Below are 22,816 nucleotides of genomic sequence, written 5' to 3'. Positions count from 1 at the left end.
GCCTCCCAGGCATTGGGATTAAAGGCGTGCTAGCACACTCAGACCCAGTTAAAAAAGTCTGACTGGGGGGTTGGGGATTTAGCTCAGTGGTAGAGCGCTTGCCTAGCAAGCGCAAGGCCCTGGGTTCGGTCCCCAGCTCCGAAAAAAAGAAAAAAAAAAGAAAAAAGGAAAAAAAAGTCTGACTGGATGGACTGGAGAAAGAGCTCAGTGGCTAAGAGCACCGACTGTTCTTCCAGGGGCCCTGAGTTCAATTCCCAGCAACCACATGGTGCCTCATAACTGTCTAAAATGGGATCCAATGCCCTCAACTAGTATGCAGACAGACATGCAGACAAATCACCCAGACACATTCAATAAATTTTTAAAAATCGGAGAGCTGGCTCAGCAGTTAAGCGCACCGACTAGTCTTCCAGGTGACCCAGGTTCGTCTCCCAGCGTCCATGTGGCAGCCTACAACCATTTAACTCGAGTTCCAAGATCTGATGACTTTTTTTCTGACCTCTCTGGATACCAGGCAGGCATGTAGTGCACATCCATGCATACATGCAAGCAAAACATCAATACACATAAAAATAACTAAAAATACTTTATACACCTCATTTAAAACATTTTTTGAAAAAATCTGAAAGCACTCTTAACCACTGAGCAACCTCTCCAGCCAGCCCTATTAATAGGAAATAGGGCTAGAGAGATGACTCGGTAGCTAAGAGCATTGGATGCTCTTCCAGAGGACCAGGGCTTGATTCCCAGCACCTACATAGCAGCTAACAAGTATATAACTCAAGGTCTAGGGGATTTAACGCCCTTTTGGGCCTCCTTGAGCATTGTCAATGAGATAAGCATACAATATGCATGCAGGTAAAACATACAACATGCATGCAGGTAAAACATACAGCATACATGCAGATAAAACATACATCTACATAAAAATCTTAAAATATTTTTAAAGATAACAAGTATTGGTTCCCATGTGCATGTGTGTCTGAGCAAGTGAATGACTGATACGCCAATCATGCTGTATGTCATATTTGATATAGGGGATTTTAATCAAAGGCTTAGTTATTGTAGTCTGAAGCCCACAGAAAGTATCTGGCATAGGAGTCTCCCCATGGACCCTCTATCTTGGTAGGAGCACAAAGTTCTGGTTCCCAAAATCTAGAGAAATGGGCTCTTGGCATACCCTCTGGTACCCTAATTGATCTGGATTCTGTTCCCAATATTGGCTGTACCCAGTGTTCAAATTGTTAAGCCAAATTCCAGTCTACTTGGGACTCTAGCCTGGGTCTGGCAACTATCGAAAGGGGGCTGGGGCTCGGGCTTTAATGGTAGAACGGAAGCCACAATGCATGATGCCCTAGCTTTAACCCCCAGTACTGCCAAAATAAACATGCAAATCAAAGGGAGCTGAAAATGGGAGTGGAGAAATGGCTCAGTGGTTAAGAGTACACTGACTGCTTTTCCAGAGGTCCTGAGTTCAATTCCCAACCACCCATGTAGCTCACAACATCTTCAATGGGATCCAATGCCCTCTTCTGGTGTGTCTGAAGATAGCGACAGTGTTCTCACATATATAAAATAAATAGTTCTTTAAAAAATGGGGGCTGGGGGCTGGAGAGATGGCTCAGCCGTTAAAGGCTAGGCTCACAACCAAAAAATGGGGGCTGGGGGCTGGGGATTTAGCTCAGTGGTAGAGCGCTTGCCTAGCAAGCACAAGGCCCTGGGTTCGGTCCCCAGCTCCGAAAAAAAGAAAAAAAAATGGGGGGTGGAGAGATGGCTCAGCTGTTAAGAGCACTGACTGCTCTTCCAGAGGTCCTGAGTTCAAATCCCAGCAACCATATGGTGACTCACAACCATCTGTAATGGGATCTGATGCCCTCTTCCAGTGTGTCTGGAGACAACTATGGTGCACTTATAATAAATCTTTTAAAAAAAAAATCTAAAGAGATGGCTCATTGGTTGAAAGCACTTGTTCCTCTTTCAGATGACCCAAGTCCTCTTTCAAGGACTCTCATCACCCACTCAATGACTCAAACATTTGTAACTCCAGCTTCGGGGTATACGATGTCCCGTCCTGACCTCCATTGGCATCAGACATGCATGCAGGCATATGTGCAGACAAAACACCTGTACTTGTAAAATAGATCTCAAAAGAAATTTTCATCATGCTAGGATCCTTCCAGGAAATTTCATATCCAATCAGTCAATACATAGATGTACTTGAACATACATGGATGTATGTGAAGATATCTGTGAACACATATACGCGAATGTGTAGATGAGTACACACCCTTGACTAGCAGCTGCCCATGCCCGTCTAACTCATCCGTACTCATTCCTGAGTAGGAGCACCGGCCCAACTTTATGGGCACTAGGATTGGAGGTCAAGAGGCCACCCTTGTTCGTGTATAGGCCTTAAGTTTGCACTTACCATGCCCTGAGGACTCTGAACTGGATTGGGGCCTCTAAAGGGTCAACCTGGGTGTGCCCCTCATGGGACCTTAGATGTGCACAGCAGGTCTGAGCCCGTCTGTGATGAGAGCATGGTGGACACTCCCTACCTCTCTTTACCCCTAATCCTTGCTTTAAGATAGTCACTGAGACAAAACAAAGAAACACTCACATGTAGATTCTTTTTAATTTACTTTTTGGCAAAATGGGGAATTGAACCCAGGGCCTCCTGCATGCTAGGCAGACACTTTATCAGTGAGCCATGTCCTCTCTTTTCCTTTTATCTTTTTTTTTTCTTTTTTCTTTTTTTTCGGAGCTGGGGACTGAACCCAGGGCCTTGCGCTCGTTAGGCAAGCGCTCTACCGCTGAGCTAAATCCCCAACCCCTCCTTTTATCTTTTTCAGTGTCTTCCACAGTTGCCCAGGTGGGCCTCGGACTCACTCTCTAGCCTAGGCATGCCCTCAGGGTACAATCCTCCTGCCTCAACTTATCAGGCTGCTGAGATTACAGGCCTACTCCATGAACCTGGCAAATATATTCTATTTTACTGTTGAAGAAACTAAGACTGAAAGGGAGAAAATATATTTCTAAACACAGTCACTCAGGCCCTTATTCGTGTCAGCTCTGAGCAGTAACTGCTTCTCCTTTAGGAAGAGACCTAGAACATTAATGTGTTTATATTTATTTATGAGGGGCATCTGTGCCACAATAATGGAGGCTCAGAGACAGGGTTGTGGTGTTCTCTCCTTCCACTTTTTTGTTTAAGAGTTATTTATTTATTATATAAGTACACTGTCTTCAGACACACCAGAAAAGGGCATCAGATTTCATTACAGATGGTTGTGAGCCATCATGTGGTTGCTGGGATTTGAACTCAGGACCTCTGGAAGAGCAGTTGGTGCTCTTAACCACTGAGCCATCCGTCCAGTCCCATGTCCTTCCACTTTTAAATGGGTTTCAGGGATTGAACTCAGGGTTGCCAGATCTGAGTATGAAAACCACCTTTTTGTCTATTGCTGTGATAAAGCACCATGACCAAGACAACTTACAGATGGAAGGCTTTCAGAGAATTGGGGTCCTTGACCACCATGGCGGGAGCATGGCAGCAGGAAGGCAGGCATGGTGCTGGAGCCGAAGCTGAGAGCTCACACCTCAGCACCAAGCAGAAAGAGCTAAGTGAGAGCAGTAGCACTGGCGTTAAAGCCCATTCCCAGTACTCTGACAAGGCCACACCCCCTAATCCCTCCCAAACAGTTCTACCGACTGGGGACCAAGTATTCAAATATATGAGCCTACAGGGCCTATGCTCAGTCAAACCACCACACCCACTGAGCCATCTTTATAGCCCCTCCCCCTTTTTCATTTCTTGGTTTTTAGGAATAAGGTTTTCCTGTGTGGCCCTGGCCATCCTCAAACTCACTCTGTAGACCAGACTGTCCTCCAACTCAAGAGATTTGCCTGCCTCAGCCTCCCAAGAACTGAGATTAAAGGCCTCTGCCACCCCTACCACCAGGCACCCTCGTTTTTTCCTTTAGGACAGGGTCTCTCTCTCTCTCTCTCTAGCCTAGGCTGGCTTCTCCATTGCCACACTGGGTTTGGAATGTAGCACAGTAGTAGAATGTTTGCATTCTGGGTTACACAAGAACCTGTCTCCCAACCCCTAAAAGCCAATACTTAGAAGGCAGGAAAAATTGAGTGTCAGGCAACAAGGTGTGTGTGTGTGGTGTGTGTGTGTGTGTGTGTGTGTGTGTGTGTGTGTGTGTGTGTGCGTGTGTGTGTGATCTTTACATTTAGACATATCTAAGTTGAACAGGAAAGGGTTTTGAGGCCCCTGTGGTGGCACGCACACCTGTATTTCCAGCATTTGGGAGAGGGATCTGGCAGAAGGACCAGTAATTTAAGGTCATCCTCGGCCACCCACATGGTGTATTTGAGCACAGACTTTGCTTTATGAGACGCCTGCCTCTAAATAAATAAATAGGCTACCCCGTGATTCAAACTCTCAAAGAACAAAAGGGGCAGGATTCTTTCTCACCCCTGCCACCAGAACTTTACAGTGTACCCCCCCTTGTCTGAGGAGACTGCCTTTGCCAGCCTTTTGTGTGACCTGGCAGACTGTCCTCTGCATCAGCAAACATGCACACCTTTAATCCCAGCACTTGAAGGCATAGGCTGGTGGATCTCTTGAGTTTGAGGCTAGCCTGGTCTACAGAGGGAGTTCCAGGACAGCCAGAACTACATAAAGAAACCCTTTCTCAAAAAACAAACAAACAAAAAACCCAAAACAAACAAACAAAAACAAAAAAGAAACACGTGTTAATGTACTGCCCATACATTTTGATGCTTCTGTTTAAGGTTTATTTGTATTTGTAAGTGTGTCTGTCTATTTATGCCACATGCATGCCTAGTGTCCACGGAGGCCTGTTGGATCCCTTGGAGCTAGACTATAGGCCGTTGTAAACCACCTGTTGTGGATGGTGAGAACTGAACTCAGGACCTCTGGAAGAACAGAATGGGCTCTTGGCCACTGAACCATCTCTCCAGCCCCATGAAGTTTTTGGTTGTTGTTCTGTTTTGTTTTGTTTTTAAAGACAAGATTTGTAAGTCGTCTTGGCTGCTCTTGGACTTTCAAGACTCTTCAGTTTCCAAAGTAGCTAGGCTTACAATCCAGTGTCATCACACCAAGTCTGCCTTGAATTTTCTTTCTTTTTTTTTCTTTCCTTCTTTTCTCTTCTTCGCTTGTCTTCTTTTTCTTTTTCCTTTTCTTTAAACTCAGTAATACTGGGGCTGAAGAGGTTAAGAGCACTGGATCCTTTTCTTGAGGACTTGGGTTCAATTCCTAACACCTACATAGTGGCTGTAACTCCAGTTTCAGGAAACCCAACTCCCTCTTCTGGCCTTTGTGGGCACCAGGTACACATGTGGTACACAGACAAGTGTGCAGGTAAAACACCCATACGCACATAATAAAAGTAAATAAGTTTAATAATGTAACTTGGAGATCAGTCCCTAATTATAAATAGAGGGCTACATAAAGAACACCTCCTTCTTTAACAGCTTCGTGGTATTTCACTGTGGCATAGTGTTGGTAAATTAATGCCTTTCCCTCTGCCCCTGCAGGTAAACATTTAGTTTGTTCTCAGTACTTTGCTCTGCAAACAGCTAGTCTTGAATGTGGCATCGAAGGTACTGGGCCTGATGTGTGTGGAACCCTGGGATACTTACTTATTTGGCCTTCTTTCTAAGATAGGCTCTACTATGTAGCCCTTGGTTGTACTGGAACTTGCTAAGTAGACCAGGCTGGCCTTGAACTCACAGAGATCCACCTACCTCTGCCTTAGCCTCTGCAGGCATTAAAGGTGTGCATCACCTCTGTCCCTGTTAGCTTGTTCTCATTTGAGGCTGGCCTTGAACTCATGGCAATCCTCCTGCCTAAGCATTCTGAGTGCTGGCATTACAGGTATGAGTCATAACGTTTGCGTTGAGGGAGTGTTCAGCGTTATCTTTGAGAGGCTTGATTCTGTTTTCTAGGTCCGTCTCACCATATCCCCTCCCCTTGTTTGGCGTCAGTTTCTACTGAGCCCAACTTGAGCCTTTTCCCACAGTCTGCTTTCTGAGGCTCTCAGAACCCCTCCTACCCCATAGAACCCTCCTGGTCTGATTCTCTTGATTCCATCTAAGAGGCTACCAACGGGAGCCTCGGGGAGAAAAGCCAGGGAGGCAGGTTCTGAATACTGTGCAAATATTGACTGGTCGATCCTGGACCTTGCTTATTGTCTGCCAGCTTGTCTGGTTCTCTGAATTGTGTCACCCCTTCCCACTAGAGGAACTAAGTCTATTTTAAATTCATAGAGGCTGCCTTTATCCTGTGAGACTTTATTAATTTTTCCTTAAGCCCGTGAGTGTTTTTGCTTGAATATCTGTGCATCGTGTGTGCTCCTGGTGCCTGTGGAATTCACAAGATTTACATAAATGTTGTGAACTCCATGCTGATATTGGTGACAGGACCTGGGGTTCTCTGTAAGAGCAAAAAGCCCTCTTAATTGTTGAGCCATCTCTCTGGCTCCATCCTGTGAACCTTTATTTGGAAAAAAAAAAGCCTGAAAGCCTGAACGTGCACGAGGAAGTTATTTAGAAATCCTCTGATTCCCTATGTTTGCAGGTGAAGAGTGTGAAGTGTGGACGAGGGGAAACAGGGTTTCAACCTTCAATTTGTGCCTTCCAACCATCTCCTCCCAGAGTTCAAACTCAGTCAACCTTTATGCCCTCAATATCCAGCCCATAAAGCTTAAAGAACGGAAGTGTATCTGCACAACAGACCCCTACCCAGCAAGGAAAAGGAAGGCCCTTCTAACGTTCGCCACAAATCTGGATGCGTTTAAAAAAAAAACCAGGGGCTGGGGATTTAGCTCAGTGGTAGAGCGCTTACCTAGGAATCGCAAGGCCCTGGGTTCGGTCCCCAGCTCCGAAAAAAAAAACCAAAAAAAAAAAAAAAAAAAAAAAAAAAAGTAAAAAAAAACCAAAACATGCTGAGTAGAAGCCAGACACAAAAATGACATATTGTACAACTGCATTTATATGAAATTCTAGAGCAGACAAGTTATATACATGGACAGACAGCAGATCCATATTGTCCAAAGGTCAGCATAAGGGTGACTACATAGGGAGTGAGGACCACTCATAGCGATGCCTGTATACATAGGTCCACATGTGTGCATGTGTACACACACACACACACACACACACACACACACACACACACACAGAGCCATTCATATACCTACACCCACACATACCCAAACACTTGTAATTATCCCATCATAGCACCGCAATAACCCTTTGTAGAAGCAGATTGGGAAACTGAGGCAGGAGGTTTATCTAAGGTTTGGCAGCTGCTGAGTGGCAAGCCTGGGCTGTGACTGTACCCATCTAGCTCCAGGGTTCACCATCTTAGGTGCTATGTCTTGTTGCCTATCAGTCTGACTTAATAATAGTAAAATCTTGTTGGCTTCTACATACCTCCTTCTCTGGTAGCAGAAAGTCCAGTGTTGCATCTTCCTTAGTAAACCATCACCCCAGGTAGAAGCCTCCTACAATACTAGTTACAGGACTGGCATGCTGCCTCCCTTTACATCTAGTTCAGTGGGGTTTTCAGGTGACTCCACTGCACGACCTCAGACAGAGCCTCCTCAAGAGTGATAAATACCCTGGAGGTGGGGCAGGGGGCAAAGTGACCAGAAAACAAAGGAGCCAGACCAAATGTCCCATTTTTTTCCTGGCCTGGCTCTCCCCAGCCTCCTGGACCTTTGGAAATACGACCCCTATAATCAGTTGGCTCTGGTCCTCAGCCCAGAACACTGGTAACAGGAAGCCAAGTGGGTGAGAGGTGATAGGAGACACTGCTTGGAGTGATGTCCATTATAACCCAGGTGCCTGTCTGTAAGCCCCGTGCCCCTGGGAAGGCCGGTGGAACAAAGACAGCGTGAATCTTTCCTAAAGGAGAGTTGGCTTCATTTCATTGCCACCTGAATCCTATATTATTGATTAAGATAGATTTTAAATGGTGCAACAGCTCACTCGTGCATCGTGTAAAATATTGTATAATTTAAAAAGCATAAGCGAAAATTCCAACCAAGATAGAGTCAAGGTCACTCTTTTTCTTTTTAAAGATTTTTATTTGTGTATGTGTGTATCTGTGCACACAAGGTGAGCAGGGGACATTGGATTCTCTTGTAGCTGAAGTTAGGGGTAGTTGTGGGCTGTCAGATGTAGGTGCTGAGAACCAGACATGGGTCCTCCTCAAGGGCAATAAATACTCTTAATTACTGCATCATCTTTCCAGCCCCCGATCTTGAGCCACGCAGCCACAGACAACTTAAACTTCTGATCTTGGGCTGGAGAGATGGCTCAGCGGTTAAGAGCACTGACTGCTCTTCCAGAGGTCCTGAGTTCAAATTCCAGCAACCACATGGTGGCTCACAACCATCCATAATGGGATCCGATGTCCCCTTCAGGTGTGTCTGAAGACAGCAACAGTGTACTTACATACATGGAATAAATAAAATAAATCTTAAAAAAAAAAAAAAAAACAAGAAAACTTCTCATCTTGTTTCCCCTTCTTGAGTGCTGGGGTCAGATGCCTGTGACCTCACACACTTTTTTTTTTTCAGTACCGAGGATCCAACCCGAGGTTCTGTGCATTCTAGGCAAGCACTTTACCAACTGAGCCATATCTCCAGGTCCCCACTTGTGTTGTTTGTTTGTTTGCTGTTTTGTTTTGCTTTGGCTTGCGTTTTCAGGGCAGTTTTTATTCCCCCTGTGGAGACCTGGCCGTCCTGTTCTGTAGACCCACCTCTGCCTAGAAAGTGCTGGGATTAGAGGCATGCATCACCACTGCCTGGCCCCCAGGCATTTTTTTTTTTGTACAAATAGAAACATTTCTCTAAATAGTTTATTTTACACTATATCTTGAAGCCTGTTCATTATCAACATGCAAAGCAGCATGGCTTTATTTCATATAAGGGTGATAGCCAATGGAAAGAAAGGTTACTTCCAACCGTTTAAACATAAATTCATATTTATCCACATAGTTTGACTTTAAGAAAATGTCTCCTGATAAAGACGAGGCTGGCCTCAAACTCACAGAGATCCACCTGCCTCTGCTTCCCAAGAGCTGAGATTAAAGCCGTGTGTTGCCATTCCAACCGTGCATACTTATTTTAAGGTAAGTATCTTCGATCATGTCTAAGCAGTGGGAGCAATTTTTTTTTCTTTTTTCTTTTTTTTCCGGAGCTGGGGACCGAACCCAGGGCCTTGCGTTTGCTAGGCAAGCGCTCTACCACTGAGCTAAATCCCCAACCCGGAAGCAATTTTAAAATGTTATTGGCATTTAAAAATGGAGGCTATCCAGGTGTGGTGGCTCAGGCTTGCAGTCATTGCACGTGAGAAGTGGCAGCAGGACAACCAGTAAGTATTCAAGGTTTGAAGCTAGGCTACATGAAGACCTTGCCTCGAATCAAAATTAGGGCCAGTGAGATGGCCCAGCAGGTGAAAAGTAGCTGCTGCTGTACCTGACAACCTGAATTCAGTCCTCAGGAAGGATTGGGAGACTGAGGATTCCCTGGTGGAAGGAGAGAGAGATCACTAGCACTCCAAGCTGTCCTCTGACTTCCGCCTGAGCTCCCATCACTAGAGGTATCTGAGTGGCGTTCATACTACTAGATACACACAATAAATGTACACTAAAGAGATAAACATTAAAATGAAAATATTAAAGATATAACTACACAGCTTCCATGATGTACTGATTAATATTGCTTAGACTGCCTGGAGGAAGGTGAAGTTACCATGTTGATACGCAAACTCTACCTCATTAAAGAAGACCTCCCCCCTCAAAAAAAGGTAAAAATGGGGGTTGGGGATTTAGCTCAGTGGTAGAGCATTTGCCTAGCAAGCGCAAGGCCCTGGGTTTGGTCCCCAGCTCCGAAAAAAAGAAAAGAAAAAAAAAAAAAGGTAAAAATGAACTCTGTTTCATAATGGAAAACCGTTCCCTTAGTCACTTGTTGAACATTTGGGTTTTCCCTGTTTCCACAAACAATGCTACAGGGACTGTCTCTGTTTAGAATAGAGTCAGAGAACAGGCTGAAGAAGGCAGAGTACTCCCATGCACTAACTAAACCCTGGGTTCAACCTCCAGCACTTCGTAAAAATGGATATGGTGGGGGTTGGGGATTTACCTCAGTGGTAGAGCACTTGCCTGGCAAGCGCAGGGCCTTGGGTTCAGTCCTCAGCTCCAGGAAAGAAAAAAAAAGGCAAAATTAGACTTGGTGACAAATTCCTGTGATCCCAGCTCTCGGGATCTGGAGGCAGAAGAATCAGAAGTTCAAAGTCACCTTTAGCTGCATAACTAGTTCGAACTCAGGATGAGCTACAAGAAAAGCTGTCTCAAACAAACATAGAATGAGAGGTGTCTCTTCAGACATATGAAATTGATTGGCACATCCATTTTGAATGTAACTGTGCCAGTTTAAACTTCTGTCAGTGATGCATTCAGTATGTTAGGTTTACACCCAGACCTGGCCGGTGTGCTTCCTTCTGAGTCAAAGCTCAGCCGTTCCTTGATGATTTCCCTTCTGTAGAATCTGAATGGAGACCTGAGTAGGCAAAGATGTACATGAATGAGGGTTAGGCAGGCCCTCATTGACCATAAGCTCCCATCACTAGAGCTAGCCAAGTGGAAGCTCAGAATCAATATTTACTGTCCCAGGTCCTGGGCTGGTGTCCCCAGAGATGAGTCAGCTGAGTCCCTGCCCTCCCAGAGCTTGATACTCCCAGAGAAAAAGTAAACAGACAGTTAACGATAGACAGTTCACTCAGCACTGAGCTGGACTTCCTTTTCTGACAATATCTGGAACGCCTTGCTACGTAGCACACGGAAATGCAGAAAGAAAAACAAAGCATTCTGTGGAACACACAACTGACCCCTTGACTAACAACTCGGGCTTTTAACAGACATTTGGACTTAAGAACTGTTAGGAGTCGGAACTAAAGCCCCAGATACATCTGGGAATTTTGAAGGCCCAAGATGAACTTGACCAGTTCATCTGGCTCTTGGCAGAATGCCCTGTAGCTGCATCAAAACACAAGGTGGCTTGTCAGACAGGAAAGCCTTCTCCCCAGGGCCTCCCATGTCCCCTGGGAGGCTGGCAAGAGATGATTCTGTGGTTTCTCAGGATCTAATGAGGTGTAATATTTTGTTTTTTATTTTAGATTTTATTTTTAAGTATGTGTGTATGTTTGTATATGTGTATGAGTGTGTGTATGTGTGTGTATGTGTATATGTGTGTATGTGTGTGTATGTGTGTATGTCTCTCTCTGTGTCTGTGTGTGTGTGTATGTGAGTGTGTGTGTGTGTTTGAGTGTGTATATGTATATGTGTGTATATGTGTGTATGTGTTTGAGTGTGTGTGTGTATGTGAATGTGTGTGTATGTGTTTGAGTGTGTATGTGTGTATGTGTGTATATGTGTGTATGTGTGTATGTGTTTGAGTGTGTGTGTGTGTTTGAGTGTGTGTGTATGTGTGTATGTCTCTGTGTCTGTGTGTGTGTATGTGAGTGTGTATGTGTTTGAGTGTGTATGTGTATATGTGTGTATATGTGTGTATGTGTTTGAGTGTGTGTGTATGTGAGTGTGTATGTGTTTGAGTGTGTATGTGTATATGTGTGTATATGTGTGTATGTGTTTGAGTGTGTGTGTATGTGAGTGTGTATGTGTTTGAGTGTGTATGTGTATATGTGTGTATATGTGTGTATGTGTTTGAGTGTGTGTGTGTGTGTTTGAGTGTGTGTGTGTGTGTGTGTGTATGTGTGTGCGGCTGGAGTTACAGGCAATTGTGAGCTTCCTGACAGGTACTGGGAACCAGAGTCTGGTGGTCCTCTGGAAGAGTGGGAACTGCTCTTAACAGCGGAGTCATCTCTCCAGTCCCAGGCACAGGGTTTTCTGCCCATCCTACTAGGATGTAGTTGAGAATATGTAACTCTGTTGCCTCTTAAGAGTTGGTTCCTAGGTAACAGGGCACCACAGTAACTCGGTGGAACTGTTTAACTCTTCATGCCTCAGCGTCATCCTTTGGGTGTGTAGGACAGAGTATAAGGAGCCACCTTGTTCTTGCTGTCCGTGCACATCACACTGTTTAAAGCTACAGGTGGCTTGCCATTCAGACTTTGGCCTTGCCTTACATTCAGGCATCAGCCTGACAGGAGGTTACCAGCTGCTCTTGGGGTTGGACGCCTTCTAAACTCAAAACCCAAAGGAAAAGGTGAAATTCATTTCCCCAAACGGCTCATCCAAAACCTTGGAATTGAGATTTGGATGTCCTGTGGGTCACGTGCGCATCCCCAACCAGTCACAATTGTGGGGTCTTAGTGTGTATTTGTTAGTTTAAATCATTTAGGTCCTATTCCTGGAATGAGGGCTGAGGAATTTAAGGTTTTGCTAGGAAGAAAAAGCAGGGGATGGGGTGGATAAGGGGGGACGGATACTAGGGAACAACAACCAAGTCTGTGAATACGTACCTCCTCTTTCTTGCATATTTGGAACAAGGACACACAGAGCCTGGGTTCTTAGCCACGAAGGGTGTGGCTCCTGGGAAGGGAAAGAGGATTCAACAGAGGAGGCTTGAGGAAGAGGAGCTCCAGCTTTGGGCTTTAGGCATAGTGATATCTTAGTACTGTTTTCAATACTAAGTAACAGGATGACTTTGGTAATTGCCGGCATGTGTGGGTTCAGAGTAGGAAGGAATTTGTAGAGCGGTGGACACACCGGTTTCTGAAATCTGTCATAAGGAATTGCATAAGCCTGTAAGTCCAGATCTTCATTTCTTTTTCTTTTGGGGGCATGGGAGGATGGGGGCTTACAATAATTGGGTGAGGGGTTGAGGAAGGAACTAGTTGTGAACTTTCTAGTGGGCCTCATCAGAGACCCTGGATCAGAAAACAGGCTGCTTCTATAAGAGACTTATGAGGGAACCCCAGTGTCTAGGCCAAATGCCACCACTGATCTGCTGTTGGTTCCTGAACCTGGCATTGCCCCTCTCTGGCCTCCAGTTTCCCAGTCCATACACAAGGCTAGGTCAGGTCCTTCATCTTTCTTCAATCTCCAGGATCCCTTTGTGGTGCTACTGTCCCCTCCCCTCCCCCACAGTGGCTGTTTGTACTATTTAAAGTTCATTGATTCCCGGTGGAAAAATCATGCTCACTATCGATCAAACTAAGATTTCCTTCACAGCACCCTTACTTCTGCCAGGATATGCTTGACCCTATGTTACCCAACCTTATGTAGCAATTCTCCTGCCTCGGCCTCCAGAGCACCTGGGACAAGGGCTTGTTATTAACGTTTCTTTTGACAATTTCTCAAGCTCTTTCCATCCCACTTGGTGTATCTGGAAAGCCTATGTTTGGGTTGATTTCTCTGCATTATTCAAGGAGTTGTAAATTTTTTGTTTTGAGACAGGGTCTATATGAGTAGTCAGGGATGGCTTTAAAATCGTGACGCTCCTGCCTTCACATCCCAAAGGATGGGATCACAGACGTGAGCCACCATGCTGGCAGGGATTAGTTGTTAATTTATCAAAGCTTCTTTTGTTAGCAGAGTAGTCTTCAAATCTGATGTGTTCTTGTAAATTTTGATTTAGCTTCTGAAACTTCTGGCGAGGCCTTACTGCTTCTGAAGGGTAGGGTACATGTGTGGCTGTTAAATGTGGGTTTTAGATCTCATTTGTGTCTTGGTCTTATTTTCCTAGTAAAGTCGTCAGTGGTAAGAATGTCATGAACACCCACCCCCTCCTGGTTCATGGTTCACAATGGTGGCTGCCTGTCAGGCAGTTGGAAAGATACTTCTAGTTGTGTTTAAATGTTTTTATATAGTGGCTGGAGACAGTCAAGAGCCACGGCTGTTACTCCAGCGGCCCCAGCTTCCATCCCTACCGTCCACATAGCAGCTCGCAAACCTCTGTAGCTGCAGTTCCACGGTATCTGAGTGTGGAGCAGCTAAGACTCCATCAGACCTCGTCTGGAAAAGAAAATCTAATTTGTGATGGTGCTCTAAATGTATTTGAAGATGTTTGTGAATTTCCTGTTCTTTGTGGGATAAGAATTCAACTTAGAATCTTGGTCTTCAAAGGACATCTGACCCTTACCGCTTCTCCCGTTTCTCTTCTGGCTCCCATCACCCCAACCACTTTGGCTTCTCTGGTTGCAAATTCAGTGACTTCAGTCCTCTCTTGCCTGTGGACACCACGGCAAACTCTTCACACCAGTGACTCCTCACCCTGTAGCCCTCAGACGAGTCATCTCTGCCTTGCCCAGCCAGTCTGTCTATACAACGGCTCCTTCATTATCCCTGTCCCTGTCTCTGACCAGCAAAGTCTAATCCCTAACCCTAATCATTTTGTCTGCTTACATTAATTTAGTATGATTCCCTGGAAGACTCCAATATAGGGAGGATTGAGTCTCTCACACCACCATCATTAGTGTTTGCCCGACCCCAGTGGAGCATAAAGCATCGATGAACTGACTCCGCCCAAATGCTTTCAGAGTGCAATAGTCTAGGACAGAGATGGTAAAGTCCTCACAGATTCCTTTCTCTTGCTGCTATGTACACACCCAGGAGGCAGGAATGGAACCTAATCATAGTCAATGCCATCATCATCCTCTTTCTGAGCACAATGCTTCCCGAGCGATGGGTACGAGGTCATTAACTCTGATTCAAACTTCCTTATTCTAGTGATGGAAAGGTTGACCATCCAGATAGTTCTGCTAACCAGGGCCAGCAATGTGGACTACCTGAATCCTGCCTTTTCTGCGCCTGCGCTCCCCAGTCCACTCTTTAACACCGCGTGCTCCCAAACAGCGCTCTAATTATTTCTTTTATGTGGAAGAGGAACAGAATGGGTTTGCTATTCAGAATCCACAAACTGTATTGGGTGGATCCCATCTCCGTCGTGCTTGGCACAGCGTCTAGTGGGTGACAGGCGCTCAGTAAATGGTAACTAAAAATCAACCCAGGCATGTGACTGAATGCTATTTACTGGGCATTTCAGAGCCTCAGTCTCTTGCTCTCCAGGTAAGTCACCTATCAACTGGGATGTTTGGTTTCTCAATAGAGGAATCACCTTGCTTATGACTTCCTTTCTACTAAATACCCTTCCTTCTCGGCTATGACTACAAAATAACCCAGCCCACCTCAACCCAACCCAACCCAAATTGTTCTCATTTTCTCAGGCACAGCAGCTGGCCACAATATTTAGAGCTTACATAAGCATCCTGGTTGTGCCACCTGCCATGTGACTTTGGGCAAATCACCAAGTCTCTTTGTGCCTCGGTTTACTTAATGGTGGCGGGGACCCAAAAGTGTCTGTAGGAGTGTGTATCCCTAGAGAACATGGCTCATACGTAATAAGCACTATTTATTAACTTACTCCTCTTCCCATCCTTTTGTTACATAGACTACTGCAGGTGGATGCCTTTCGAGGTATGGGTTCCCAGTCTGAAATGTCAGAATTTCCTGGAGAAAGAAGGAATGCAGCTTACTGTTCTCAGTTTTTAGGGCAGACTGGAGGAGTTTACCCTAAATTAAAAAGTACATTCTTGAGCCAGTGGGATGGCTCAGCAGATATAGGCCTGATGCCGAGCTTGACTCTCTGAGTTCAATCCCCAGAATCCACACAACAGAGGAATGAGCTGATTCAGTTCAGTGGTTTTCAATATCTCCACAGACCAGTGTAACCACCACTAAAATCTAGTTTTAGAACATTTTGATTACTTCACAAAGAAGTCGTATTACCTTACCTGATGGCACAGGTCCATAATCCCAGCTTCTGGGAAGACAAGGACAGGAGGACTGAGAGGTTAAGGCCTGCCTGGGAGACTTGTCTCAAAATAAAAAGGTAGCTGCCATGGTGGCACATGGCTGGAATCTCACTCTTGGAAGGCTGAAGCAGGAAGATTGCTGCAAGTTCTAGGCTAGTCCGGGTTACATCGTGAGTATCCAGTCATCAGGGGTGCATAGCAAGATGCTCCTTCTAAAACACACACAGACACACAGACACACAGACACTTACACAGACACACACACAGAGATACACACACACACACAGGGACACACAGACACACACAGACAGGCACACACAGACAGGCACACACAGAAATACATACACAGACACATATATACAAACACAAACACAGAGACACACACACAGACACACAGAGACACACAGAGATACGCACACACAGACACACAGACAGACACATACACAGACACACATACACAGACGCAAACACAGAGACACACACACAGACACACACAGAAACACACAGACACACACAGACACACACTGACACACACTGTAAAGGAAGTCAAGGGGATTATAAATATGGATCAGTTGATAGACGGTACTTAGCATGCAGGAAGGCCTGGCTTTGACCTCAGCACACTGTAAATTGGGTGTGGTAGCTCACACCTTTACCTTCCAACACTTAGGTGACCTAGGCAGAAGGATTGAGAGTTCAAGCCACTTTTGGCTGACTACTCTCTGAGGCCTAAAAGGAGAGGGAGAAGGAGGAAGAGAAGGGGTAGGGGAAGAGAGGGAGGAGGACAAGAAGGAGGGAGAAGAGGAGGAAGGGGAAGAACTGGAGGAAGAGGAAGAAGAGGGAAGAAGGAAGAAAAACAATGCTGGCGGGGCTGGAGATTTAGCTCAGTGGTAGAGCGCTTACCTAGGAAGCGCAAGGCCCTGGGTTCGGTCCCCAGCTCTGAAAAAAAGAACCAAAAAAAAAAAAAAAAAAAACAATGCTGGCATAAGCTCAGTGGTAGAGTGCTTGCTCAGCATGAGAAAGGCTATAGGGCTTTTTTTTTTCTTTCTTTTTTTCTTTTTTTCGGAGCTGGGGACCGAACCCAGGGCCTTGAGCTCGCTAGGCAAGCGCTCTACCACTGAACTAAATCCCCAACCCCAAGGCTATAGGTTTTAATCTCAGTACCACAAGAAGGAAGAGAAGCAGAAGAAATTGTACTCTTTCCTATCCTTTTAGCCACCCCAGGCCCTAACCTTTTTTCTGTACACTTGCCTATTCTGAATATGTCATATAAATGGAACTATATAATAAGTGGGTTTGTGGTTTGGTTTCTTTCATTTAGCAAACATTTTCATGGCTCTTGAGTGTTGTGGTATATATATCAGCACTTCATTATATCCTATTGCCTAGTTATGTTGCATTGCATAGATACACGGCTCTCTTTTGTTTACCAGGTTATGAGTGTATCTGCTTTGGCTTTATGACTAAGTTGTCGCCACAAGTTGCCACTTCTCTCAGATACATAGCCAGAGCACCGCCACAGAGCTACACGCCCATCTCAAGTTTAACATTTTGTGGAACCGCTGAACTGTTTTCCAAAGTGGCTACATTTTATGTTTCCAGTTGCAATGCACTCAGGCATTTGTTTTGGCAGAACGTATTATTTCGTTTGTCTTTTCTTCAGCCATCCCAGTGAGAGTGAAGCTGATAGGTCATTGGTGACTTTGATTTGCCTTCTCCCAGTAACCAGTGAGGACGAGTATTTTATCAGGGACTTGACTCATTGGCAATCTATGTATCTTCTTTGCAGCTATGTTGAAATCCTTGGCTCATTTAAGAATTTGCCTTTTCTTATGTCTTTTCATAATTGGGTTGTAGGAATAATATATATATATGTATATATATATTTTTCCCCCTCAGGCTGGTGAGATGGAGCAGCAGGTAAAGCCATCTGCTGCTACACTGGAAAGCTCCTGAATTCAATCCTGGAATTCACATGATAGAAGAGAAACACTGACTCCCACAAGTCCTTTGAACACACCATGAATGCCATGGTATATGACTGACCCTTTCCCCCAAATTAAATAAACGTAAAAAAAATTAATTATGGGATTGGAGAGATGGTTCAGCATTTTAGAACTCTCGCTGCTCTTCCAAAGGACCTAAGTTTGGTTTCTAGTACCCATGTCATACAGCTCAGGACTGCTTGTAGCTCTAGTTCTAGGGGACCCAGCCACCTTCTTTCTGCACTCACTGTCGCTACATTTACACAGATGCACATAAATTAGGTATAAAAACAATTTTTTAACGTATTTTGGATAAATTCTGGTACATGTTTTTTTTTTTTTCCTGTGGACTGTCTTTGTTTTTTGGTGGTATCTACTAGGGCACGAAAGTTTTCAATTTTGAGGAAGTTTGCAGTGGAACACTAGCTAGCCACAGGGCATAAAACAGCTATTAATCTGAGCAGCTGCGTCATTCAGGCCCTCAAGGTCGGGCTTCTAGGCAGTCCCTCATAAAAGGACTCTCACCTGAGATTCCGGTCCCTCCTCCACCCTCCCAGTTGCGTGCACATTCATTTCAAGAGGTGCTAACCTATACAGAGGGTGGGAGATGAACCAAAGGGGGCATTCCATCTCTGCAACTTTTGGAGGTTGCTACCCAGACTGGGTGGAGCTTTATGGTGACGTAGTTGTTTGGGATCAGGCATGCGCCTCTAAGTAAGCCCTATAAATCCATTGGTTCATCAAGCTAGACTTGGGTAGAACTGTTTCTTTGCTTTGTTATAGGTGCTGTCTCATGGGTAAACAGACATCTGTTCTTATCTTCCCAGGGAAAGTTAATGCAGGAGTCCGACTTATTTCTCCTTTTGTTGCCCGGGTCTTTGATGCTATAGAAAAGAAACAGATGTTTTACCATTCATCAAGAAGATTTTACTCTTGCTTGCTTCTGATTTTTAGTTCTCATGAGCCTTTTAAAAAGGATAGTGAGAGATACACGATTTGGAACTGTTAGTTTTGATCTCACTTCCATTCAAAATGGCTGGTCGTATTTTTCCCTGGAGACAGTCCTCATTATAAGAACTTTTAAGTTATCTATTAACATGATGCAGGAAGGACCCATAGAGCTGCCTTGGCAGTTAAGAACACTGGCTGCGGGGGTTGGGGATTTAGCTCAATGGTAGAGCGCTTGCCTAGCAAGCACAAGGCCCTGGGTTCAGTCCCCAGCTCCAAAAAGAAGAAAAAAAAAGAAAAAAGAAAAAAGAAAAAAAGAACACTGGCTGCTCTTCCAGGTTTGATTCCCAGCATCCCCATGGTGACTCACAATGGTGTGGAACTCCATTTCCAGGGGATCAAAGATCATGGTCTGGTCTCTGTGGGCATTTCATGCGTGTGGCGCACATACACACATGCAGGCAGAACACCCATATGTGTAAAATAATGACATTAAGAAAAAAAATTTTTTTTTTTTACAAAGAGGGTGTAACTAACACAAGAGGTGTCTGATGTGTGTCAGGCACTGGATATGTGGTAAGCATTTCCCTCTGTCCAGTCTTTTCAGACTTTATACAGAGTGGATGCTACTTAAACTTCCACTTTTCATAAAGGCAATATGCATGTTCCTTATAGTTTTAGGAAGAAAAATGTACAGATCAAAGAAGCTCATGTTATGAGTATGTCACGATGCTTGGATCCAAAGGTGTGTGTCCTTTTCTATTCTTCTATGATCTCGTTACCCGATGCTTCTTAGATATGGCCCCTGGAGCCCAGTTTTACATTCTCTGAACATCTTGATCCCCCTGCTGTCATTGCTTATGACTTGTTCTCTAACACCCAAATGAGCTTGGGAACATAGTGATCCCTTAGAAATGTGCACCTGAATAATGAGTTAGGTAATGCCGTGCATGTGTTTAGTGTGTGCACCAGGGCCTTGAGTTTCGTCCCTAGCATCAAATGAAATACCTCTATCTTAAAATCTCCACAAAGTGAAAACATCTGATACCACTGTTTAAAACTCTCTAATGGAAGCTGGGTGTAGTGGGGCATGCTTCTGGTCCCAGAACTTAAAGGACTTCCTCAGTCCTCCATATCCTCCCTCTACCGCCAAAAATAAAAATATCTTAAAAAAAAAAAAAAAAAAAAAAAGACTGCTGGGGCTGTGGTTGCTCTTCCTGAGGTCCTGGGTTCAAGTACCAGCAACCACATGGGGCTCACAGACATCTGTAATAGAATCTGATGCCCTCTTCTGGTGTGTATGAAAATGGAGCACTAGGGCTGGAGAGATGGCTCAGTGGTTAAGAGCACTGGCTGCTTTTCCAGAGGTCCTGAGATCAAGTCCCAGCAACCACATGGTGGCTCACAACCATCTGTAACGGGATCTGATACCCTCTTTCAGTGTAAACGAAGACAGAGCACTCATGTACATAAAATAAAAAAGTAAATCTTTAAAGATTGCCACCTATTTGAAGGTACTGTAAATCACATAAAGATTGCTAGGTCAGCCAGGGGTACATGGCAAGACCCCCATCTCAAAACATAAAAATATGAACAGAAAAGGCCAGGTGTGGTGGCACAAGCCTGCAACCTTGGTATTGAGAAGGCAGAGATGGGAGGATCAGGCTTTCAAGGACAACTTCAGATACACAGTGAATTCAAGGCTTGGCCAGGGTATATAAAGCCCCAGTATCTGAAAACCAAAATAACTCAAAATACAAATGAAACTTTTCAGCGACATAGTTTGTACTTTGAATAATCCCCAAATTGTTAACTACAGCTGCTTGCCCCTGCTCACCTCTTACGTGTTTCTCTGCTGATCCTCTTGTCCTTTTGGTTGTGAGCCCAGCCTTTGAGTGCTGAGCCCTCTCTCCAGCCGTCTTTTCTGATCATTTATATTTATTGTTTCCTGGCTCCCAGTCTGTCACCTCTGCTTGGAAGCCATGAGAACCCATCCTCGGTTCTCATCTAAGATGACAGCTTGTCACGTCACCAGTGTCCCTTCCTTCCCCCATGGGTATTCGCAATCACGCATTTGCTTTTTTAAAAATACAGTGTTTCCCCTTTAACTGAAACAGCTTACCTATTTATGGGGTACAGTATGATAACCCAACACGGTATACAAATATAGTAATCACAGCTAACTGACATAGGACTTCAGACATTACCTGTGCTAGGAAAAGTCAAAAGCCTCTATTGCCTGTTTTGAAGTATCCAATACTTTTTGTTAACCATGGTTAAAATGTTCCATTTTCTTCATGGGTATAGAAATTCCTTGTATAGTTAATTATTATAGCTGATTTTTTTTCTTTCTTTCTTTCTTTTTTTTTCGGAGCTGGGGACTGAACCCAGGGCCTTGCGCTTGCTAGGCAAGCGCTCTACCACTGAGCTAAATCCCTAACCCCATAGCTGATTTTTTAAAAAAGATTTATTTATTTTATGTATTTTTGTACACTGCTGATGTCTTCAGTATCAGATCTCATTACAGATGGTTGTGAGCCACCATGTGGTTGCTGGGAATTGAACTCAGGTCCTCTGGAAGAACAGCCAGTGTTCTTAACCGCTGAGCCATCATCTCCATAACTGATTTTTTTTTTTTTTTTTGGTTCTTTTTTTCGGAGCTGGGGACCGAACCCAGGGCCTTGCGCTTCCTAGGCAAGCGCTCTACCACTGAGCTATTACCCCAGCCCCTCCATAACTGATTTTTAAACACTCACTTAGCACTTTTCCTACATAAATGACCGAAGTGTGGTATGTTGTTAATTTTTATCAATGGGCTTTCCAAACCCCTGACTTGTTGTGTTTGCTTATTTCTAAGCTGTACACACTCCCACCTGGAGGGATAACAAGCTATCAACATTTATTGAGAAAAGCAGTCGGTCGCCAGCTCCGAAAAAAAAGAAAAAAGGAGAAAAGCAGAAACGCATCCTTACGCAGTGTTTGCCATAGTACTTGTCCTGGTTATTATCGTCATCTTCACACAACCTAGGGTCATTTGGGAAGAGGAAACCTCAGTTGAAGAGTTGCCTCAAACAGACTGATCTGTGAGAAATGGTCTTGATTTGAAATTGATTGACGTGAGAGGGCCCAGTTCACTGTAGAAGGCATCGTCCCTGGGCACATGTGCTGGTGTTGTGCAAGAAAGCTGGTTGAGCATTAGCAGAAGAGAAAGTCTGTAAAAGCAGGGTTCTTCCGTGGTTTTAGCTTCAAGCTTCTGCCTTGAATTCCTGCTCTGACTTTCCTCGGTTAAATAACTTGCTGAAGGTCGCAAAGCTAATAATTAACCACTCCGAAGTGTTTCCTCAGCACACAATATAGTGCCTTGAGGATGGTTGGCGTTCAATAAATACCCACACCGCACTCTTTAAAAATATAAAGGTAAACATTTTAACATAAAAAATATTCGCACGAGTGAAATTATTTCTTTAAAGTTTGCTCACGATCTCAGTAGAATTAAGTACAATATTTCTTTACTTTTTTTGCTTGATCAGAGGCGTAGCCCAAATCGTTGTTAGAAGTTTGATACATCTCGCTTTCCGTCGTCCCGCCGCAGAGCTTTCTGGGAGTAGTAGTCTCAAGGTCTGCGGGCTCCAGCAGCAGCTACGGTGCTCGCTCGTCAGAGGTACTACAGTGTGGCACGCAAGTCTTGAGGCTCTTCCGCATTGCCTGCGCGCCCGCCTCAGTTATCATGGCGGCTCCCTTGGCCCTGGTGCTTGTGGTGGCCGTGACTGTGAGGGCGGCCTTGTTTCGTTCCAGTTTGGCCGAGTTCATTTCCGAGAGGGTGGAGGTGGTGTCTCCATTGAGCTCTTGGAAGAGAGGTGAGGCCATTGACTACAGTAGGGCGGTCCGCGCTCTGCCTGCCTCAGTGAATTGGAGGTGGAGGAGGTGGACACAAGCGCGCGATTCTGTAGAGACTGACCCGCGTCTGGGGTTCTTCACGAGCTGAAGGCGGAGCTTTGGTATGGTGGATGGGGTGTGGAGGAGATGTGGAGTGTGTGAGCCCCATTACCCTAGGGATGGGTATCCGA

At 44.8% G+C, this 22,816-nt stretch overlaps 1 protein-coding gene across 5 annotated transcripts in view; it reads left to right on the top strand.

Moving 5' to 3' along the window:
* The window catches only part of Pigu (phosphatidylinositol glycan anchor biosynthesis, class U), a 96,434-nt gene that overhangs the window by 1,575 nt on the left and 72,043 nt on the right, over positions 1 to 22,816 (top strand). For 2 of the 5 annotated variants that reach the window (XM_063284048.1, XM_063284049.1), the window contains exon 1: positions 21,207 to 22,606. The exons of 1 other annotated variant lie outside the window; for it this stretch is intronic. In XM_063284048.1, coding sequence (XP_063140118.1) covers positions 22,477 to 22,606 — 130 coding nt within the window. In that variant the 5' untranslated portion in view covers positions 21,207 to 22,476. Of the gene's footprint in view, positions 1 to 21,206; positions 22,607 to 22,816 lie in introns of those variants that run through there. 2 more of the 5 variants (XM_039105330.2, NM_181637.2) reach the window with 2 other exon arrangements.

The sequence above is a fragment of the Rattus norvegicus genome, chromosome 3, assembly GCF_036323735.1.
Source record: "Rattus norvegicus strain BN/NHsdMcwi chromosome 3, GRCr8, whole genome shotgun sequence".
Taxonomy (NCBI): Eukaryota; Metazoa; Chordata; class Mammalia; order Rodentia; family Muridae; genus Rattus; species Rattus norvegicus.
This window is presented reverse-complemented; position numbering and strand designations above follow the sequence as displayed.